At 41.5% G+C, this 17908-nt stretch overlaps 1 protein-coding gene across 2 annotated transcripts in view; it reads left to right on the top strand.

Annotated features, from left to right (window-relative positions):
* The window catches only part of MNT (MAX network transcriptional repressor), a 66476-nt gene that overhangs the window by 27949 nt on the left and 20619 nt on the right, over window positions 1–17908 (top strand). Inside the window, exons 2-4 of one of the 2 annotated variants that reach the window (XM_075263849.1) lie at window positions 4403–4988; window positions 6407–6448; window positions 9221–9332. In XM_075263849.1, coding sequence (XP_075119950.1) covers window positions 4403–4988; window positions 6407–6448; window positions 9221–9332 — 740 coding nt within the window. The remainder of the gene's footprint in view (window positions 1–4402; window positions 4989–6406; window positions 6449–9220; window positions 9333–17908) is intronic. The other variant, XM_075263850.1, reaches the window with a different exon arrangement.

The following is a 17908-nucleotide window of genomic DNA, read 5'->3' as shown; positions in this document are numbered from 1 at the left end:
AATTTGCACAAGCTCATCGAAATTGGACAATTGAAGATTGGAAAAACGTTGCCTGGTCTGATGAGTCTCGATTTCTGCTGCGACATTTGGATGGTAGGGTCAGAATTTGGCGTCAACAACATGAAAGCATGGATCCATCCTGCCTTGTATCAACGGTTCAGGCTGGTGGTGTCATGGTGTGGGGAATATTTTCTTGGCACTCTTTGGGCCCCTTGGTACCAATTGAGCATCGTTGCAACGCCAAAGCCTACCTGAGTATTGTTGCTGACCATGTCCATCCCTTTATGACCACAATGTACCCAACATCTGATGGCTACTTTCAGCAGGATAATGCGCCATGTCATAAAGCTGGAATCATCTCAGACTGGTTTCTTGAACATGACAATGAGTTCACTGTACTCCAATGGCCTCCACAGTCACCAGATCTCAATCCAATAGAGCATCTTTGGGATGTGGTGGAACGGGAGATTCGCATCATGGATGTGCAGCCGACAAATCTGCGGCAACTGTGTGATGCCATCATGTCAATATGGACCAAAATCTCTGAGGAATGCTTCCAGCACCTTGTTGAATCTATGCCACGAAGAATTGAGGCAGTTCTGAAGGCAAAAGGGGGTCCAACCCGTTACTAGCATGGTGTACCTAATAAAGTGGCCGGTGAGTGTATCAGTAAGGCAGGTAGTGAAACACAGGACTAGTTAAGACCCCAGATGTTGAGTTGGGCCTTCCCGGTATACATTCATTTATGTGTAGGACTCTTTTTTTTCCTTATTGCATAGGCCTAGTTGTTCTACCATAGGTTACCTGAGTGTGTATAGTCATTTCAATAAGGACAGGCTAATAATCCTATAGCAGGAGCAAAGGATTGACGAACATTCCCTATTAGACTGTACCCTTAGACACATCAGATCATCGGCCAGTGCAGCTAAAATCAGTACAAGACTTTTCCAAAGCACATTAAAGGGATTGCCCAGGACCTAGTAAAGTTGGACACTGATGACCTGTCCAGTGTATCAGCAAAACGGCCTATACCCTCACCGATCTATGGATATCAATATCCAACTTTTCTAGCTTTTAGACAACCCCTTTAAGATCACTTGCATGTGCTACTGTATATTTTCCTATTTTTTTTCTCACTTGGACTGTCTCGGTGTCACTTTGTGAACGGGACTTCTGCTTTTGCTGGTATTAAGGATTGCTATACAGCTTTCAGGTCCCATTGATGTGTTTTTCCATTTTTGCTTGTTTAAGAACTACAAAATAAGAAAAAAAAAAAAAGCCCCATTTGACTGTAATTCATTATTCAGTTGAATGGATAGAACAGCTAGCGTGCACATGTCGCTACTAAAGATAGCTAGCGCGTCACTTCCTGCCACTGTGTTCATGGAGATTTCTGAACTTTGTCTCTGGTAGAGAAATTAGGTGAGCAGTGACAATGCCCATACACATTATACCAATGTCTGCTGCACCTGTTCACATATTTGTACAAGTTAGCCACCAAATCAAGGGGGCATTAAGAGAGTGCAAATGCAAGCTCACCGCTTTGGTACGCAAACAAACAAAACCTTTTATTGTGAGATATTTAGAAGACCCTCTAATAAGATGCGGGGCCCTTAGGACTCCCCTTTTCCTTTTCATAACAGTTACTTTAAGGTGATAAAGAATACGTGTCCTGTTCTGAGACACTTGACTATAAATGACTTTCATGTGCCAGTCAGTGACTCACTAAGTGTTGACTGGCAGTGAACTTCCCAGGGCTGGAGGAGGTGAGGGCCTGGCTTATCCTTAGAAAAGTATAAGAAGACCAAATTATAGGGGGCTGTTTTGTCTCTTTTTTACGGTAAGATTTTACTGTAATATTTTTACAAAAAGGCATAAATTCTGTGTCAAAAGCTATAAGCCTTAAAATTCCCCCGCAGATGCAGAAGATGTGATCTCAGCCCATGCTGCCTACACGTGCACACATCATTTACTCATTGCATGTGAAAGAGAAGCTACAAATGGCTTTGCTGGCAAACGCACCATTTTTCGTTCTCTGCGAGAACCATGTGTTATGTATTAGCTGAGAGTCAGAAGGGAATCTCTCAATCTGCTCCTCCCTCCACATCATGGTTACTATGCCAGTGACTAAGTGCTCACTGAAGTGGATCACAACCCATCTGAATGCATTTACAGAACAAGGAAGTATGTGTTGCTCTATTTGCTGTACTGCTGACTCTTAATCCCACTATGCTCTTGGCATGCTCTGCTCTGGTCTTCATGTTAGAATTTATTGTTGGCCAACTATGAAATGTTCATTTTCTTAAAGGGAACTTGGGACACCAACCATGTCCTTGGAGGGGTTTATCCTGGGGTCGTTTAAAATAGCTTAATAAATACTGACGTCTTAGGAAAGTGGGAGCACTACACATGAGCTTTAGGGCTAGTTCACACGTAAATTACGTGTGGCTTATTTTGGTCCGGAAAAAAAACGCTTCCTAATTAAGAAGCGGTTTTCGGACCTTGCTGCGGTTTTTGGAGCAGTTTTGGTAAAAACTGCTTCAAAAAACGCCAGGCGGTTTCCCCCTCCCCTAAAATGAATGGCCGCAAAAAAAAGAAAAAAAAACGCCTTGCGGTTTTGGTCGCTTTTTTGCAAAAAAAAAAAAGCTAGGTGTTTTCCGCCTCCCATTCACTTCTATTGCCTTTCCTCAGGCAGAAAACCTGATGAAAGGTCATGTCGCTTTTTTTTTTTTTCGCCTCAAAATCAGCCTCCATAGCCCCGTGTGAACTAGCCTTTAGGGTCCGATATGAAATGGGAGCAGCCGGCGCACAGGGGGTTAAGCGGCTGGCTGCGTGCCGGCTGCGTCCATTCATTCCTATGGAGCAAGGTATTCGAAACAGCCGTTTAGAATACTATTCGCTCATCTCTAGACAGGACCTATCTTTAGGCGGACTCCGCGGCCGAGTCAGCTGCAATGTCCATGGCTCGAGACTCCCTCCTTTTCAGGCCCATTCATCTGGGCCTAATCAGAAGCAGGATGCCATGACAGACTGCTGAATTTCCTCTTCCTTTTCTGCCATGTGAACTGACCCTTACTGCGCATGTGCACAACATTCAGTGCATGCGCAGTGAAGCTGAGGTGTAAAGCCTTGACTTCACTGGAGAAATGCTCTACTGTGTTAGTTGTTGTTTATTAAGGTGCCAAATACACATTAGACTACAGTTGGTAAACAGATGAAATTTCAACCATAATAAATGTTCGTAAGATGGAATTTCGCAACAATGGATCATGATAGACAACCAATGACAAGCCATCGAGTTGGAGGGTTTAAAGTTTTTGTCTAATTGTCATACGAGAAATCATTTGTTCCGAGAAAGATTGTTCATTCACAGGCATGTTTCTATGTTAGCTAAATTTTAAGACTAGTTTCACATGAACTAGATTGACGGACTCCTAGCATTACAGTAATTGGTACCAGACAGTATGTCGCTGGAACGCATGGACTCTTCGCATCATGGAGTCCCTCTCCCAGCATGATGGTCAAGGCAGTAAATTCAGAACACCCACGGAAACTCAGTCATGGGAATCTAGTTTAAGTGTTAAGGGGTCAACTATGGACTTTCTGTTCTGGGCCAAAGTGAGAACTAAATGAAGCTGTGACAAGCGCTGAAATCTCCAGGTAGCAAGAGATGTTTTTGGTTTTTTTCTTTACTATAGAATATGAAATTGAACTGAAATTTGTACCCATTATTATTTTGCAATGGGTAGGTGGTAATTTACACTAATGTTGTGTTCTGCAGCATAAATATTGATAGTCTATCTATCAGGCTGACAATATTTGATTAGCGGGGGTCAAACATCTGGGATGCATGCCACTCAGCACAGCGGAGAGGTTGTGGTGCTCCAGCAAGTGCCAAGGTCCCTTTCATTGGTTACGTAGGTGCAGCATCTGCCTGAGCCGGACCTGGCACTGTAGCTCTGTCCAGATCAAGTAAATGAGATGGAGCTGCAGAACCAGAACAATGGAAACAGTGGAAGGGACAGGGGGTTCACTTATCACATTTTCATGGCCTATCCCAAGTCCTGGAAAACCTTTTTAGGCTGTGGTTACCCAAATACTGATTGCTTGGCTGTACAAAAAGGCTACGTCTATACACATTATCCAAACTGAAGTACTTTAATAGCTATTTGTATCATTTTAGAATAAAATAAAGTAGAAATGGTTTATTGCTGCTCAGCCCATATTTTCCCATGTCATTATTCTTTATGGGATCTATGAGGATTCTCCTTATTACTGGATGTAATTGCTTTGTACATAGCTAGAATTGCTCAGCGGTCAGTTGGATAGCATTCAGTAGATTAACAGTAGTGCATGAAAGGTCACTTAGATCTAATGTCATTTCTTTACCCTTTCGTTGCAGAGGAAAATGATAAGATTGTGCTGGAACAGGAGGAAGAGGAAGAAGAGGAGGAGGAAGAAGAAGATACGAAAATAATTTCTCGAACAGAAGAACTGGTAAACCAGGCCCCTCCTGATCCTGCGTCTCCACCAGCGCCTGCACCTCCTCCACCCCCACCTCCTCCCCTACCCACTCCAGTAGCTGTCATTCCCCTTCCTGTGGTAACCAGCACTCCTCAACCAGTAGTCCAAACATCTTTGTCACCTCCTGTTGTTCAGCGTCAGCCAACTGTTGTCAACCCACCTGTTATCAACAAGGATGTATCCCTGGCTCCTGTCATTCAGCGACCACCAGGCCCTGGACTCCCAGAAATCAAGTCCACACCCTTGAGTGTAGGAAGTCCAAAGCAGCTGCACCCGTACTCGGCACCTGTGTTGGCTATAACACACCACCATATTGTACAACAACAACAGCAGCAACCTATACAGCCCCAGCCGACAGCCCTACAGCATCCACAGCAGCAGCCTTCAGCACAACCCTTAGGTGCTCTTAGGCTATCTTCAGCAGATGATGGAAGGCCGAATGAGCAGAGAAGGCGACCTGGAGGGTAAGAGCTAGGGTCAAAACTGGTTGCAAAAGGGGGTCTGTGGTCTATGAAATACAGACTGTATATTGGCTACTTTTCTGGTCTACACATTATCCAGGGACCTGGTCTTATAGTACTATAGTCTTCTATGATGCTGCAAGTCAGTGCAGGGCAGTATTAACTCGGTGAAGTTGTGAGTCACAGCATCGGAGATGACTATAATACTGCAAGACCTGGGTCCCTGGGCAGTGAGAAGTATGGGAAATACAGGTGAAAAAACAGTCCATATTACACATACTGAATATACCTATACCTACATCTTACACATCTTTGCACATTGACTTGCATACAGAATTGTAGCTGCAACTGTGTAAATTTGTATTCTGTTACACACAGCCAGTGTTTCTAACCTTTATACAACTTGGACCCTAGGGAAACTGTATTTTTCTGAGATTTGGAACAAGTTTTTCTAGACTTAAAGAGGTTTTCCAGGATAAGAAAAAAAACAAAAAAAAAAAAAAAAACCTTGTTGCACCTGTCCACTGGTTGTGTCTCGTATTGCGCTCTACTGCATAGAAGGGAATAGGGCTGAGTAGCAATACCACAAACAACCTGTGGACAGGTGAGACATTTTTTTTTTATTTTTAAGAAAGCAACTATATTTTTTACTCTTGTACAACCTCTTCAATTCTTTAAACACAACACACTTTACATCACACATTTCCATTATAAGCCACCTTAAAGGGAGTCTGTCACCAGAAAGAAGAGCATCAACTAAGCTCTGTAGATAGATAGGTGAAGGTCAAAAAATAAACTGGTGTTCCTTTGTGAATCGGTGCCTCTGTTGGTGAGATATCGCCAATTTTGTCAGTATGCAGATGAGCTCTTTGGAGCAATAAGGGTGTTGCTGTTGCTCCAATGAGGCAAGTCTCCCAACTCCTCTGCCCCACCCTCCTTTTTCTGAATAACAGCGCCAGGCAGCATGTACCTATTTTTGCCCGAGTTCTGTTGCACTCGTTGTTGCTTATATTCTCGGTGCATGCTCAATACTGCTGTGATGCTTGGCTGCGCATGCGTGGAGAATATGAGCAGTGCCATCACTGAGGAATGCATTTACTCTGTTACAGTTCAGTTGTTTCTGAGAAATATGAGCGCTCCACGTATGTAGTGTTTCAAATGGTCATCCTTTTTTGGGTTGAGCCTCTGCCATACAGTATAGGTAGCAATTTTGGCAACTGTGCCTATAATTGGCCTATGTTGCTGAAATCTAAGGCACAGTGTAGTGTTATTGGTCCCTACTGAGTTTATAGTTTACTCTTTTCTGAATAAATTTTCATTTCCATTACTGCTTTGTGGAATTTTTTTTACACAAATGAGTTTAAGGCAATAAAGTAGTGGATTATATAATCTGTTTTCCGCTTTTGTTCTTTTGCCTGCAGGGCTGGCACTCGGGAAGTTCATAATAAATTGGAGAAAAACAGGTATGTAATTAGCCCAGGCACTCTCCTTTCTTTACCAGCTCCCCAGACCATTTATGTAGTATTTATATTACGTTGTGCTCCAAGTCAACCGATTCATTTAATATTTAGTATAGCTGTTGCGCTCAAAGGCACTTAAACGGGTTTTGTAGTATAAAAAAGGCATTTTTTTTATTGCATCCTTAATAGCCACATAAACATTTTCATAGTTCATGGTGTACTTTATTAGGCATTAATTTCTTTAAATGCCTCTTTTCAATACCACAAGCCAGGATGTAGGGTTTAGGTTCAGATGGACTCTTGCCATCGGCTTGTGGAAGACTATCCACAAAAGTGGCCACTGTATAATTATCTTTTAATAACAATTTACTCTAATGGATCTTCATCTATTGTATTCAGTTCAGTAACTAAATCTATCGAACTACTTATAAAAAGAGGGGGCTGGAGGTAAACTACTACTACTTATAATAATTTATTTTAAATTGCATCATAATCCAGCGCTGCATTCACAATTTTCCAGGCTTCAGAGCTGCAATTCCAAAGCATTCGTTGCTTGCTGAATGTCTGCACGGAACTCGTTTTGTCGAATGGCATACTGGGAAATGTAGTCTTTTGACATCTGGCAATCTACGTCTTCCAATGTATTATAACAGTTCAGATATTCTTCTCTGGGCTATAGTCCACGCTGCACATTGAAGGGTTTGGTTGGGATTTAAAATGGCTTTAGGGCGCATTCACCCAGCGACATACTGTCCCATACCAACTACAGTACGGGACAGTATGTCGCTGGGAGACTTCTAGTAGCATAGATAACTATACCGCTAGGAGCCCCTCTTCTGCCATATGATGCAGACCAGTTAATCCAGCCAACACATGGACATATGAAACTATCGTGTGAAAACACCACTAGATGTTAACAGCATTTAGAGAGGCGCTTTTCAGCAACCACATGGACCAAAGACACAATAGTCTGACTTTTATGGATCAGATTTCTAGACATTCTCCCTGACCTATGCAGAGCTCATTTTTAGGTAGGGGTGTAGATAAGCTGTGACAGTCACCCAGTGTGAATCGTAAATCATATAGGAGTTCTCTTTCGTTGTTATCCTGCATTTGATGCTAATGAGATGATTGCTAAAAAGTGAACAGTATAATGTACATTGTATAAAACATGTATCAGCAGATTATTAGGATTAGTGGTCAGGGTGAAAACAGCAGGATATGGGGAATTGAAAAAAATGGAAAATTCAAATAAACTTCTTGAATTCTTTAAAATATGTTTAACGTAAAACTTGATTCAAGCAGAAGGCCATTTTCTGATGACTCATTCCCTTTAAGTATAAGATATATACCTGTCGTATTTTTTCCTTTTTGTTAGTGTATTTGGCAGGTTAGAGTACCTTGAGTTGCTCAACAACCTGATGACTTTTCTCTGTGGCTGACCATCATTGATTTGTACTAGATATGTATTTGTCCGGCTACACTTACACTTTACACAGTATATTAGGTTGCAGAAGTCATGGCTCCAAACATCTCAGTTCACACATCAAAACCCGTAAGAAACACTAGACAAATAATAATGTGTTCAAAGTGAGATTACAGGGGTTATCTGGTTTCTAACATTGACGGCCTTTCCTTAGGGTAAGTTATCGATGTTAGATCTGCGGAGGTCCGACCCCTGCAAGTCATTGGTACCAAGACAGCACACTTTGCAGTATTGTTTATATACCACAAGCTGCAATGCTCACTTGCCGTACCAACTGCAGCAGCGAGTGTAGGTACTGCATTGCTGTTCCACTGAAATCTATGCGGCAGCGTTGCAGAACCTACACTCGCCGCTACAGTTTGTATGGCAAGCGAGCAGCGCAGTTTGCGGTATGTAAACAATACTGCAAACCAAGTTGTCTCAGTACCAGTGACCTGCAGGGGTCCTGGGTGTTGGACACCCATAGAGTTAATATTGATATTCTATCCTAAGGAAACTGAATAACCCCTTTAAACCTCTATGCTGATTTTCCCTGCATTCGTGATACCCCCTGTTAGTTTTCACCACTGATGTACAGACATGTCAAGAAACTACCTCCTTAAACAGGATTGTTAAAGGTCCCTCCCATTCAGAAAACCATAACTGAAGACTACACATATACCTACAATTAGAAAATGACTTTTCACCAAACAGTACATGTAAATAAAAGAAACCTTGTAATATAGCTTATTAAAGAAATCTGTTTCCTTCTCCACTTATCAGGCTTCTCTCCTTATCCCCTCTGTTTATTTGTATTGAGCCTGTATTCACCTCACACACAGAAGGCTATGGAGAGGGGAGGGATAGGAGGATGCTGCTAAATGATTTATTGACTCCTTCTGTGCAGTAGTAGAGTATTACCTTGAAAAATAGAGTTAAACGGGCACCCTGGCTATTTGTTTTGTCTTTTCCAGCATCCTTCTCCCCCTCCCCTCTCCATAGATTTTATTGTAAAAAATAACTCAGCCTGATAATTGTAAAAGAAACATATTTCTTTAATTCAATATTTTACTATCTTTAAACAGGTATTCTCTCCTTTACCTGTACTTTTCATTCAGGACAAGTTGTTTTAGAATTGGAATCACACTTTAATATTGTCACTCATAAAGAGTTTTTTGTAAAAGTTTTGTATTCTTTGTGAAACTTGACGGCATTCTGTGATAATAAGTGCTGTAATACTTTATTTGCATTTGGTATATAGTAAAAATCTCGATTATCCGATCAATAATCAGAGTTTCACTTCCCTACAGGCGAGCACACCTTAAAGAATGTTTTGAGACGCTAAAAAGAAACATCCCAAATGTGGATGACAAGAAGACTTCCAACCTCAGTGTGTTAAGAAGCGCTCTCCGATACATCCAGGTAAGGTTGTGAAATCAATATTGTGAGTTTGACCGAATCCCTACAAAGTTGCATGAAGTGATTATTGCCACATCCTGACAAGTACATGGATCACTTACTATACCGTAGTCTTCAATCAATACATTAGTGACACAGTCTATAGGAGATTCTGCCTGTACTTAGAGACATAACTGCTAGAGATGCTTATGTCACAGGGTGCTGGATGCCAACAAAATAAAGGAGATTTACATTTTACGCCTATAAAAACTTGTACTCATATTTATGAATATTTCACAAGTAAAGACTCTAAAATGACCTATCCTTAGAATAGGCTATCAATATCCAATGGATTAAAATTCATCTCCTGGCATACCAACATTTAGCCATTTAAAGGGGACATGGTGATAGAGTGTGCGCTGATGCCTCATTGCAGTTGGACGCAACGCTATACATTCTACGGTGGCTGTGATTGATACTACATGTAGCTTTGTCCCATTTACTTGAATGAGACAGAGCTGCAGTACCACACACAGCCACTACAAAGTTTATGGCACTGTCCCTGATAAGGAAGCAAAAAAAATTACCCTCTAAGTATATATGGTATTTCTAATTTTCCTCCACCACCTAATATTTAATCACTGAAAAAGGAATGGAAATGGAAAAAGTAGGGAACAGCGAGTGGGAAGTCATGAGGGTACTATGTTACAACAGCCTCACCCAAACCCCATCACACACAAGTTGTGTCAGAAGTTAGACTCCACTGATTTGCTTTTGGTTGCCTATCATAAAGATAGGTCATCAATATTATGGACCCAGAAAATAATATTTTAATAATAATATAGTATATTGATAATTAGAGATGAGCGAGTACTATTCGAAACGGCCGTTTCAAATAGCAGGCACCCATAGGAATGAATGGACGCAGCTGACACGCAGGGGGTTAAGCGGCTGGCCGCCAGCAAAGTCTGCTTGCCGGCCGCTTCCATTCATTCCTATGGGTGCGTGCTATTCGAAACGGCTGTTTCGAATAGTACTCGCTCATCTCTAATAAAGATGTATTGCCAAGCATGTGAATTTGTCTTGGTTACCAGAGAACTCTAAACCAAATGCACTGCACATGCAGGAACACAATGGAGTGATGGATCAAAATGAGTGGAAGGGTTGCTGCCTCCATTTCCCAAAATGTCTCTAAGGCTAAGGTCGCCGTTGCGAGATGCATCATTTTTTTGATTGCATATTTTGCTGCATTTTTGAGCTTGAAAAGGAATGGGAAATATAAAGGAAATACTTGATAGTTCCCTTCTGTTAAATCCAATTCAGACTTTGTCTCAAAAAACCTGCAATAAAAAAGCTGAGTTTTTGCAATGTGGGGCCTTAGTCTTATAAAGAGCTCCACATTTCCTTCTGCTAGTTTTGATACATTAGAAACACTCAGTGATATACATGTTCTCTATGCCTAATGTTACTTTTTCAGTAACCCCCTCCTGCTTGAATTTTGCTGCTGTTTTGTCTTGCACAATATCACGGTCCAAAATATTAATGGGTTATTGGCTCCACATGTCGCCTCAGCCTTTCATTGCAGAATATAACACTACATTTGAATTTTGTTCTGTAGAGATGGATTTGTAAACTATTCGTTTTTGAAATCCCCTTCAGCAGCCCTCTGAATGCTTTTCTACTTCTCGGTATCTCCCGCTGGTATCACATAGACACTTGAATAGTCTTGTGAGATATTGCCGCTGGCACAACAATCACATGCACTGGGAATAGTACAGTGGTAGCACAAAGACGGCAAAACTTAGCAAACTTCAAACAGCAGGGAACATAACCCAGAAATCTACAATTCTGGAAATAAGATTCAGCCGGGCATTGTGCCGGAATTGCTAAGACCATTTGTTTTTTACTCTAAAATTTTCACCCTTTTGAGACTTCTGTTTGTCTTATAGTTAAGATGTGTTGGTGAGAAACACAAAAAAGATGAGAAAAATTCTCCGCATTTGTGACGGTTTGTCTATCATTTGCATAAAATAATCTGGCTAATTTATGGCCACTGCGAAGGAAGTGAGGGCTTGTTTTTTGTGATGAATATTTTTTAGATGGCACCATTGTGAGGTACATAGAATACTTAGTTTTACTTTTTATTAATGCTTTAGTGGGAACTATATAAAAGACCTACAAACAAACATCCAATTCTGTCATTATTTGTATAGCTTTATATGACTTTTTCTTGATTTATCCATGTAAGGGATTGTTTTTTGCAGGGCAGGCTGTATTTATCGGTATACAGGTTTTTAATGGTACCGTAACTTTTTGATAATTTTTTTAATTCCTTTTTTGGGAGGAGCCCAAAAATAAGTCTGGAATTTTGTATGCATGTGTGTTTTTATAGACTACATAACATTATTTTTTAATACTTCATATAGAATACATCACATGTAAGACCCAGTTCACATCTGCGTTTGGGTTTCTGTTGATGGAGCGCGCTTGGGGACCCGCCAAACGGAAACCTAATTTGAATTTAAAAAAGCAGTTACCTCAGGAAACCCACGGATCCCATAGACTATAATGGGGTCCGTGTGGTTTCCACACTAAAAATATGGAGAGAGAAGTGCTGTTTGCAGGACTTTTCTGTCTTCATTTTTTATGCAGAGAGGAGAACGGAATGACCAGATGTGAACCTGGCCTAACTTGTTATGGCTGAATTTAGCTAATGATATGCACATTAAGAAACTGCCTACTCATGCAAGCACAAGCACTTTAGGCCTCCTTCACTGAGGGTCAACCTGGGCAAACTCTATGTTTATACACCCAACAAAGGAACGGTATGATCTGGATGATAGTGGATACTGGAAATTAGAGATGTGCACAGAAAAGTTTTAGTTTATTTGTCTATTTAATCTACTAACCATCTGAGAATGAAAAGCATTCATGTTGCATGGTGTTACGCTAAATTCACACTAAACAGAATACAGAAACTCGCAGACCCCGTAGGTCCTTGCAGGACTTTTTTCTCCGCCTATTTTAAGTGTAATTGGGGACAGTAGTAGCAACAGACCTCTATATGTTTGTATTCACATGTGTGCGGTTGAGGTGCAGTAAAGCCACTTCCACTCGTGTTTTTTTTGCTTTGATTTTTCATGCATCTACAGTTTTTACAGGTAAAAGACATTCAACATATTTCACCTGTAAAAAAGCACAATCGCATTAAAACCCACAGAGAAAACAAACCTTTTTTCCTGATGCAGTTTTGACAGCCCCTAAATCATTGCAAGTGTATTTATCCAGGGCGTAGATATAGTTGATATAGTTGATACTGGGCCCTGGACACATAAAATATACAAGTCTTGTAAGTGGCACAAGGTAGGTAAGGGCCCCATTACAGATTTTGCACTAGGGCCCAGGAGGTTTAAATTACACCTCTGATTATTTACCTTAAGGGCTTATTCACAAGACAGTGAAAAATGGCCGCATGAGGCGAATGCCCCACGTGCCGTTCCGCAGCATAACAGCACTCTGGGAAAACCCATGGGGGCAACGCATCATGGGTCTTCCCGCAGCGCTTCAGACAGAAAGTTCACGGAGGTTCCCTAGGCGGATTTTCTGTTTCAATTATAACTGTGGGAAAATCGCCACCGTTTCCATAGATATAATTTTCATGTTGCGATTTCCAAAACCAAGGTGGTTAAGGAAATCGCAGCATGTCCGCAGCGCAGTTTTTACCACAAAGTGGGCATGGGATTCGCTAGAATCCCATCCATTTTGCTCTTATTGTAAGACACTGTGATTTTTTTTTTTTCTGCAGTGTTTCCGCCACAGGCAAATCACGGCGTTTACAGTATGTGGGGTTCTGGCCGAACTGCCATTTTTAAAACAATGAGAGTGAATAAGGATATCCACACATCAGGGGTTTTTTTTTAGATTTTTAGATATCTATAAAAAAAAATTGGCTCTTTTGACAAATTCAAAAACAACACATGAATGTACCCACAGATTTTCATGGGTTTTATAGTGGTCTTGGCTGTTCAAATAAAATGGACATAACAGGGCTGTTTTTCACGGTTGTGACTAAGGCCAAAAATGGTCTATGAAAAATGGAACAGATGTTCCAAGGCATAAAGAGGACCTTCCACCTCCTGGGGCACATGCGGTTTTATATACCGCTAGAAAGCTGACAGTGCGCTTAATTCAGCACACTAACGGTTTTCCCATTTTGTGCCCCTGGTGAAGAGCTATCGGTGCCTGTACCGTAGCTCTTCACTGTCAGAATGGCGTTTTTGAGTCGGTCAGGAACGCCCTTCCTCACAGCAGCGCCTATAGCGCCCGCTCCCCTCCTGATAGTTCCTCATGGCTCTGACAGTACAGCGCTATAGAAGCTGCTGTGAGGAAGGGTGTACCTGACTGACTCAGAAACGCCATTCTGACAGTGAAGAGCTACGGTACCGGCACTGATAGCTCTTCACCAGGGGCACAGAATGGGAAAACCAATAGTGCGCTGAATTCGGCGCACTGTTGGCTTTCTAGCGGTGTATTACACCTCATGTGTCCCAGGAGGTGAAAGGTCCTCTTTAAATCTGGCCATACACATTAGATGTATATTAGCTGAACCTGCCTGATATCTGTATGACTGGCCAATCAAGTTGAGGGAGATAAGGATCCTTTTGTTCTGGTAGTGGCTTTCTACAGGTTAAGGACACTGGCTGAACCAACAGAGCTCATTGAAATTCAGCGGGGTCTGTTAGTCTAATCTGCCAGGATGAATTCAGCATAGCAACAGAATCAGAGATGTAAATGTGAACACAGCCTAATTTTCTTAGATGACAAGAAATGTGACTGTCCATATAGACATGTGCTGCTAATACTGCAAGTGTTAAGCTGAAAAAGTGCAGATGACTGGTCTTTTCAATACTGTTGGGGCTGATGTATGGCTAAAAGAGACCTGTTTGATTTGCATCTAGCCATGTCAGCCTACATGCCAACAGTGCTCTACAAACAAGGTGTGAATTTAGTTTTACCCCATGTATTTTTTTTTTATCCATTTAGTGCCTAAAACATTGAGGAAACAAAACCACCCATACTGTAGAGCTGTGTCTGATGTGCTGACGATTGTCAAGTGTCATGTAGCTCTGAATTGTAAAGCTGTGTGGGGGTAGGAATTCATTAGACAAGGATGCTTTCTGAGTCACGCTTTCTGAAGTTCACAACATTAACCCCTGGTACTGTTAAAAAAAAAAATAAAAAAAAAAAAAAAAAAAATCGGCTGTCATTTTGAACCATCTGCTTGTCTTGGTGGTGAGGATACAGGGTAGGAACACTACATAGCAATCCAACAAGTTGCTCACATGGTGTTTTGTTTGTAGTGGTAGTACCCTACTATTGTCTTTAAACAAAATACTGGGGTATCTTGCAGGTTACTTGTGATGTGGTAATGATTCCATGTAGGTCTGGCTGTATGATAACCCCTATGTGCCAATGATATTACCAAAGGAATGTAACAATAATGTATTTCAGGTTTTGGAATATTTGTAAATACTAATAAATATATTGTTATCTATCTTGCCTGCTGTCTTCTACATTCTCCCATCCAAGTATACAATGAGTTGAGCTATGTCATATGTACACAGTAAAGTAACTTTGGTCTGGTCATTTCTGCTTGCAGTTACAGCAGGGCCACATGGAGCAGAACTGGCATAGGGCGGGTTCACATCTGCGCCCGTGCGCACTTTAAGCAATCCTGCTGGGTTCCCGTCTTCTGCCCCGAGAAACTGGACAGGGGATGGAAACCCGTCAGTTGTTTTTTAACTGGACACAAAGTCCTGCATGTCCGACTTTGTGTCTGGTTAAAGAAAACGGTTTCGCCGTGGACAGCTACAAAATGCTTACGGGCACTCACTTTTCAAACCCATTCACTTGAATGGGTTTGAAAACTGACTGCCGAGTTTCCGTCCCCTGTCCAGTTTCTTGGGGCAGAAGACGGAAACCCAGTAGGATTGCTTAAAGCGCGCACGGGCGCAGAGGTGAACCTGCCCATAGCTGCAGTGACTGAAAACTGCGCTGGCATGTAGATGCTTCTAAAGTGCTTTTTATATGGCAGAAGATTTTGCTGTATTTTTTGAGCTAAAGCCCAGAATGGATTTAGTAGAAGGGAAAGGTATTACATACAGTGTCCTGTATATTCCCGTTCCTCTTTAAGTCACTATTAACTTTGTCTAAAAAAAAAAAAAAAATGCAGCTTTTCTGCTACTTGTGGCCTCAGCCTTAGGCAGTTTTCACATGGCTGAGTTCAGGCAGGAAAGCTTTGTATTTTGCCAACAGATATACTGAGGTCAGGCCGGTCGGGGCAACTTTACACATTAGTTATTTAATGAAAGCAATGGACATTAAGTAACTGATGCAGATATCGGTGTCTGTCCATTCACACTCCAATTCCCCCATGTAAGTAAAATAAAAACACGGTGTAGGTTTTCTTCTGTCATATCTTTCACTTTTCTGACAGGAAACAAAGTCCTGCATGAAAAGTAATCAAACATGACAGAAAAATAGTGTCCTTTTTTTTCTTACACTAGAGCCAATGGGAATGGATTAAGACTGGAAGGGGGGGGGGTGTCCTTCGGTGTCCGTTACTCTACTACTAGTATAATGTCTGTTGCAGTCATCAAAATGTGGATAAGAGCAACAGACTGCAATAACGGTAGTGTGAGCATGACCTTAGTGTGCAGGTTACATAGCAGTAACCACATGCGTATGAATATGATTTTACAGTATAATAGTGTGTTCATTGGTGACTGCATGATTGTCATTTAGTAAGGAATCAGCTTGTCTGTTCACTTGGGGGGGGGGGGGGGGGGGGGTTATTAAGACTGGCATTTCCTTTGCCCGTGTTAACAAAATTTCCAATTGGTGAAAGGCATGCCTGGATTATTATAAGACTCTGGCCTCTTAATAAATCAGAAGGACTCCTGTGCCCCATATTTAATCTACTCCACTCAGGAACTGGCATAGATTTCATGTATAAGTCACATCAGTTCCCAGGAGTCAGTTATAACAAATGTGTTGGGCTGAGGTGTCCCCATCCACACTGACTTTCTCTTCGCCCATTTTTAAAATACAGTGGCAAGCAAGACACAGAAAAAACAATGTGTCATGGGCCACCAAAAATATACCAGAAGAGATCTTTTGGCCTCTGTCAGTCTGGTATACATCAGAATACCTTATGTATGCTGTATGTTATACCATAGTGTGCTGTATCAATCAGTAAAACATTTGCAGAGTGCTATATGGTTTTAACATTGAAGTCTTGTAGTATTGGTATCTATTTGAATAGATAGCTGCAAAATGCAGTGTAAACTATTTTAGGCCTCATTCACACTTCTGGTTTCAGCTTTAAAAATACTGAACAGAATACTAGACTGAGTCCAAAACAAAGAAGAGTGCTAATCTTCCCATTATGTATTCTTTTTCTAGTTTTCGCCTACAAATACCTATACAAAAAAATGACCATATATGCTATATGAATGAGGCTGTAGATTGTAAGATTTTGTAATGTCCTCTTGCGTCTTAGGGAATACTTCTTAGTATTCTGATATTCTACCTCCCACCCCACCCTAGCTTTGAGCGTATCCTGCTAAGGGTTTGAACACTGTACATTAAAGAGCTTTCATAGTTTGGGCACAGGCAGTTTTATATACTGCTGGAAAGCTGACAGTGCGCTGAATTCAGCGCACTATCGGCTTTCCTGATCTGTGCCCCTGGTAAAGAGCAAGCGGTCCTGGTACAGTCAGAAGGGCATCCCTTTCTATGGACGAGTATTACCAGGAGGGGAGGGGACGTTCCTCCCTGGTCTCACAGTACAGCGCTATAAGCGCTGTTGTGGAGAAGGACGTTCCTGACTGTCAGGAATGCCCTTCTGACTGTAAAGAGCTACGGTACCGGGACCGAGAGCTCTTCACCTGGGGCACAGAACAGGAAAGCCGAATTCAGCGCACTGTCAGCTTTCCAGCAGTATATAGAACTGCCTGTGCCCAAACCCATGAAAGGTCCTCTTTAATGTGTAAGAAAAAAAAAATTGGTATCGCCACATATGTAACAAACCCTAAAATAAAATTCCAGAAATGTAGTTTTTTTTGTGGTAGATTTTGCTGCGTTTTTTGAGCCAAAGCCAAGAATGGCTACAGAAGAAATGGGAAATATATAGGAAGTTCTTATACTTCTCCCTTCTGCTCAGTACACTTCTGGCTCAAAAAAAAAGGAGCAAAAACTGCATTTCCACACCGTGGGGCCTAAGGGTAAATTCACACGATTGTGAGGGGGCGGATTATAACGCGGATTACGTGCCATAATCCACCCTCTCTATGTCGTGTGAACTAGCCCTTAAACATCAATTCTGGCATATGAATTTTAAGGTTTCTGTTCATCTCGTCTCTCAAAAACAAAAAAGTAATAAAACTCATCAAAAAGACCCCACAAAATACAAGGTCTGGTAAAACTACATTGACTTAGAAGGTAAAAAGTTCTGACTGTGGGAGCGCTGAGAGGGTTAATGTTATTGGCTCACTAAAGGGTTAAACATGCAGATAAGGCACTGGGGGTTAAAGGTCGCC

The sequence above is a fragment of the Leptodactylus fuscus genome, chromosome 2 (assembly GCF_031893055.1).
Source record: "Leptodactylus fuscus isolate aLepFus1 chromosome 2, aLepFus1.hap2, whole genome shotgun sequence".
NCBI lineage: Eukaryota > Metazoa > Chordata > Amphibia > Anura > Leptodactylidae > Leptodactylus > Leptodactylus fuscus.
This window is presented reverse-complemented; position numbering and strand designations above follow the sequence as displayed.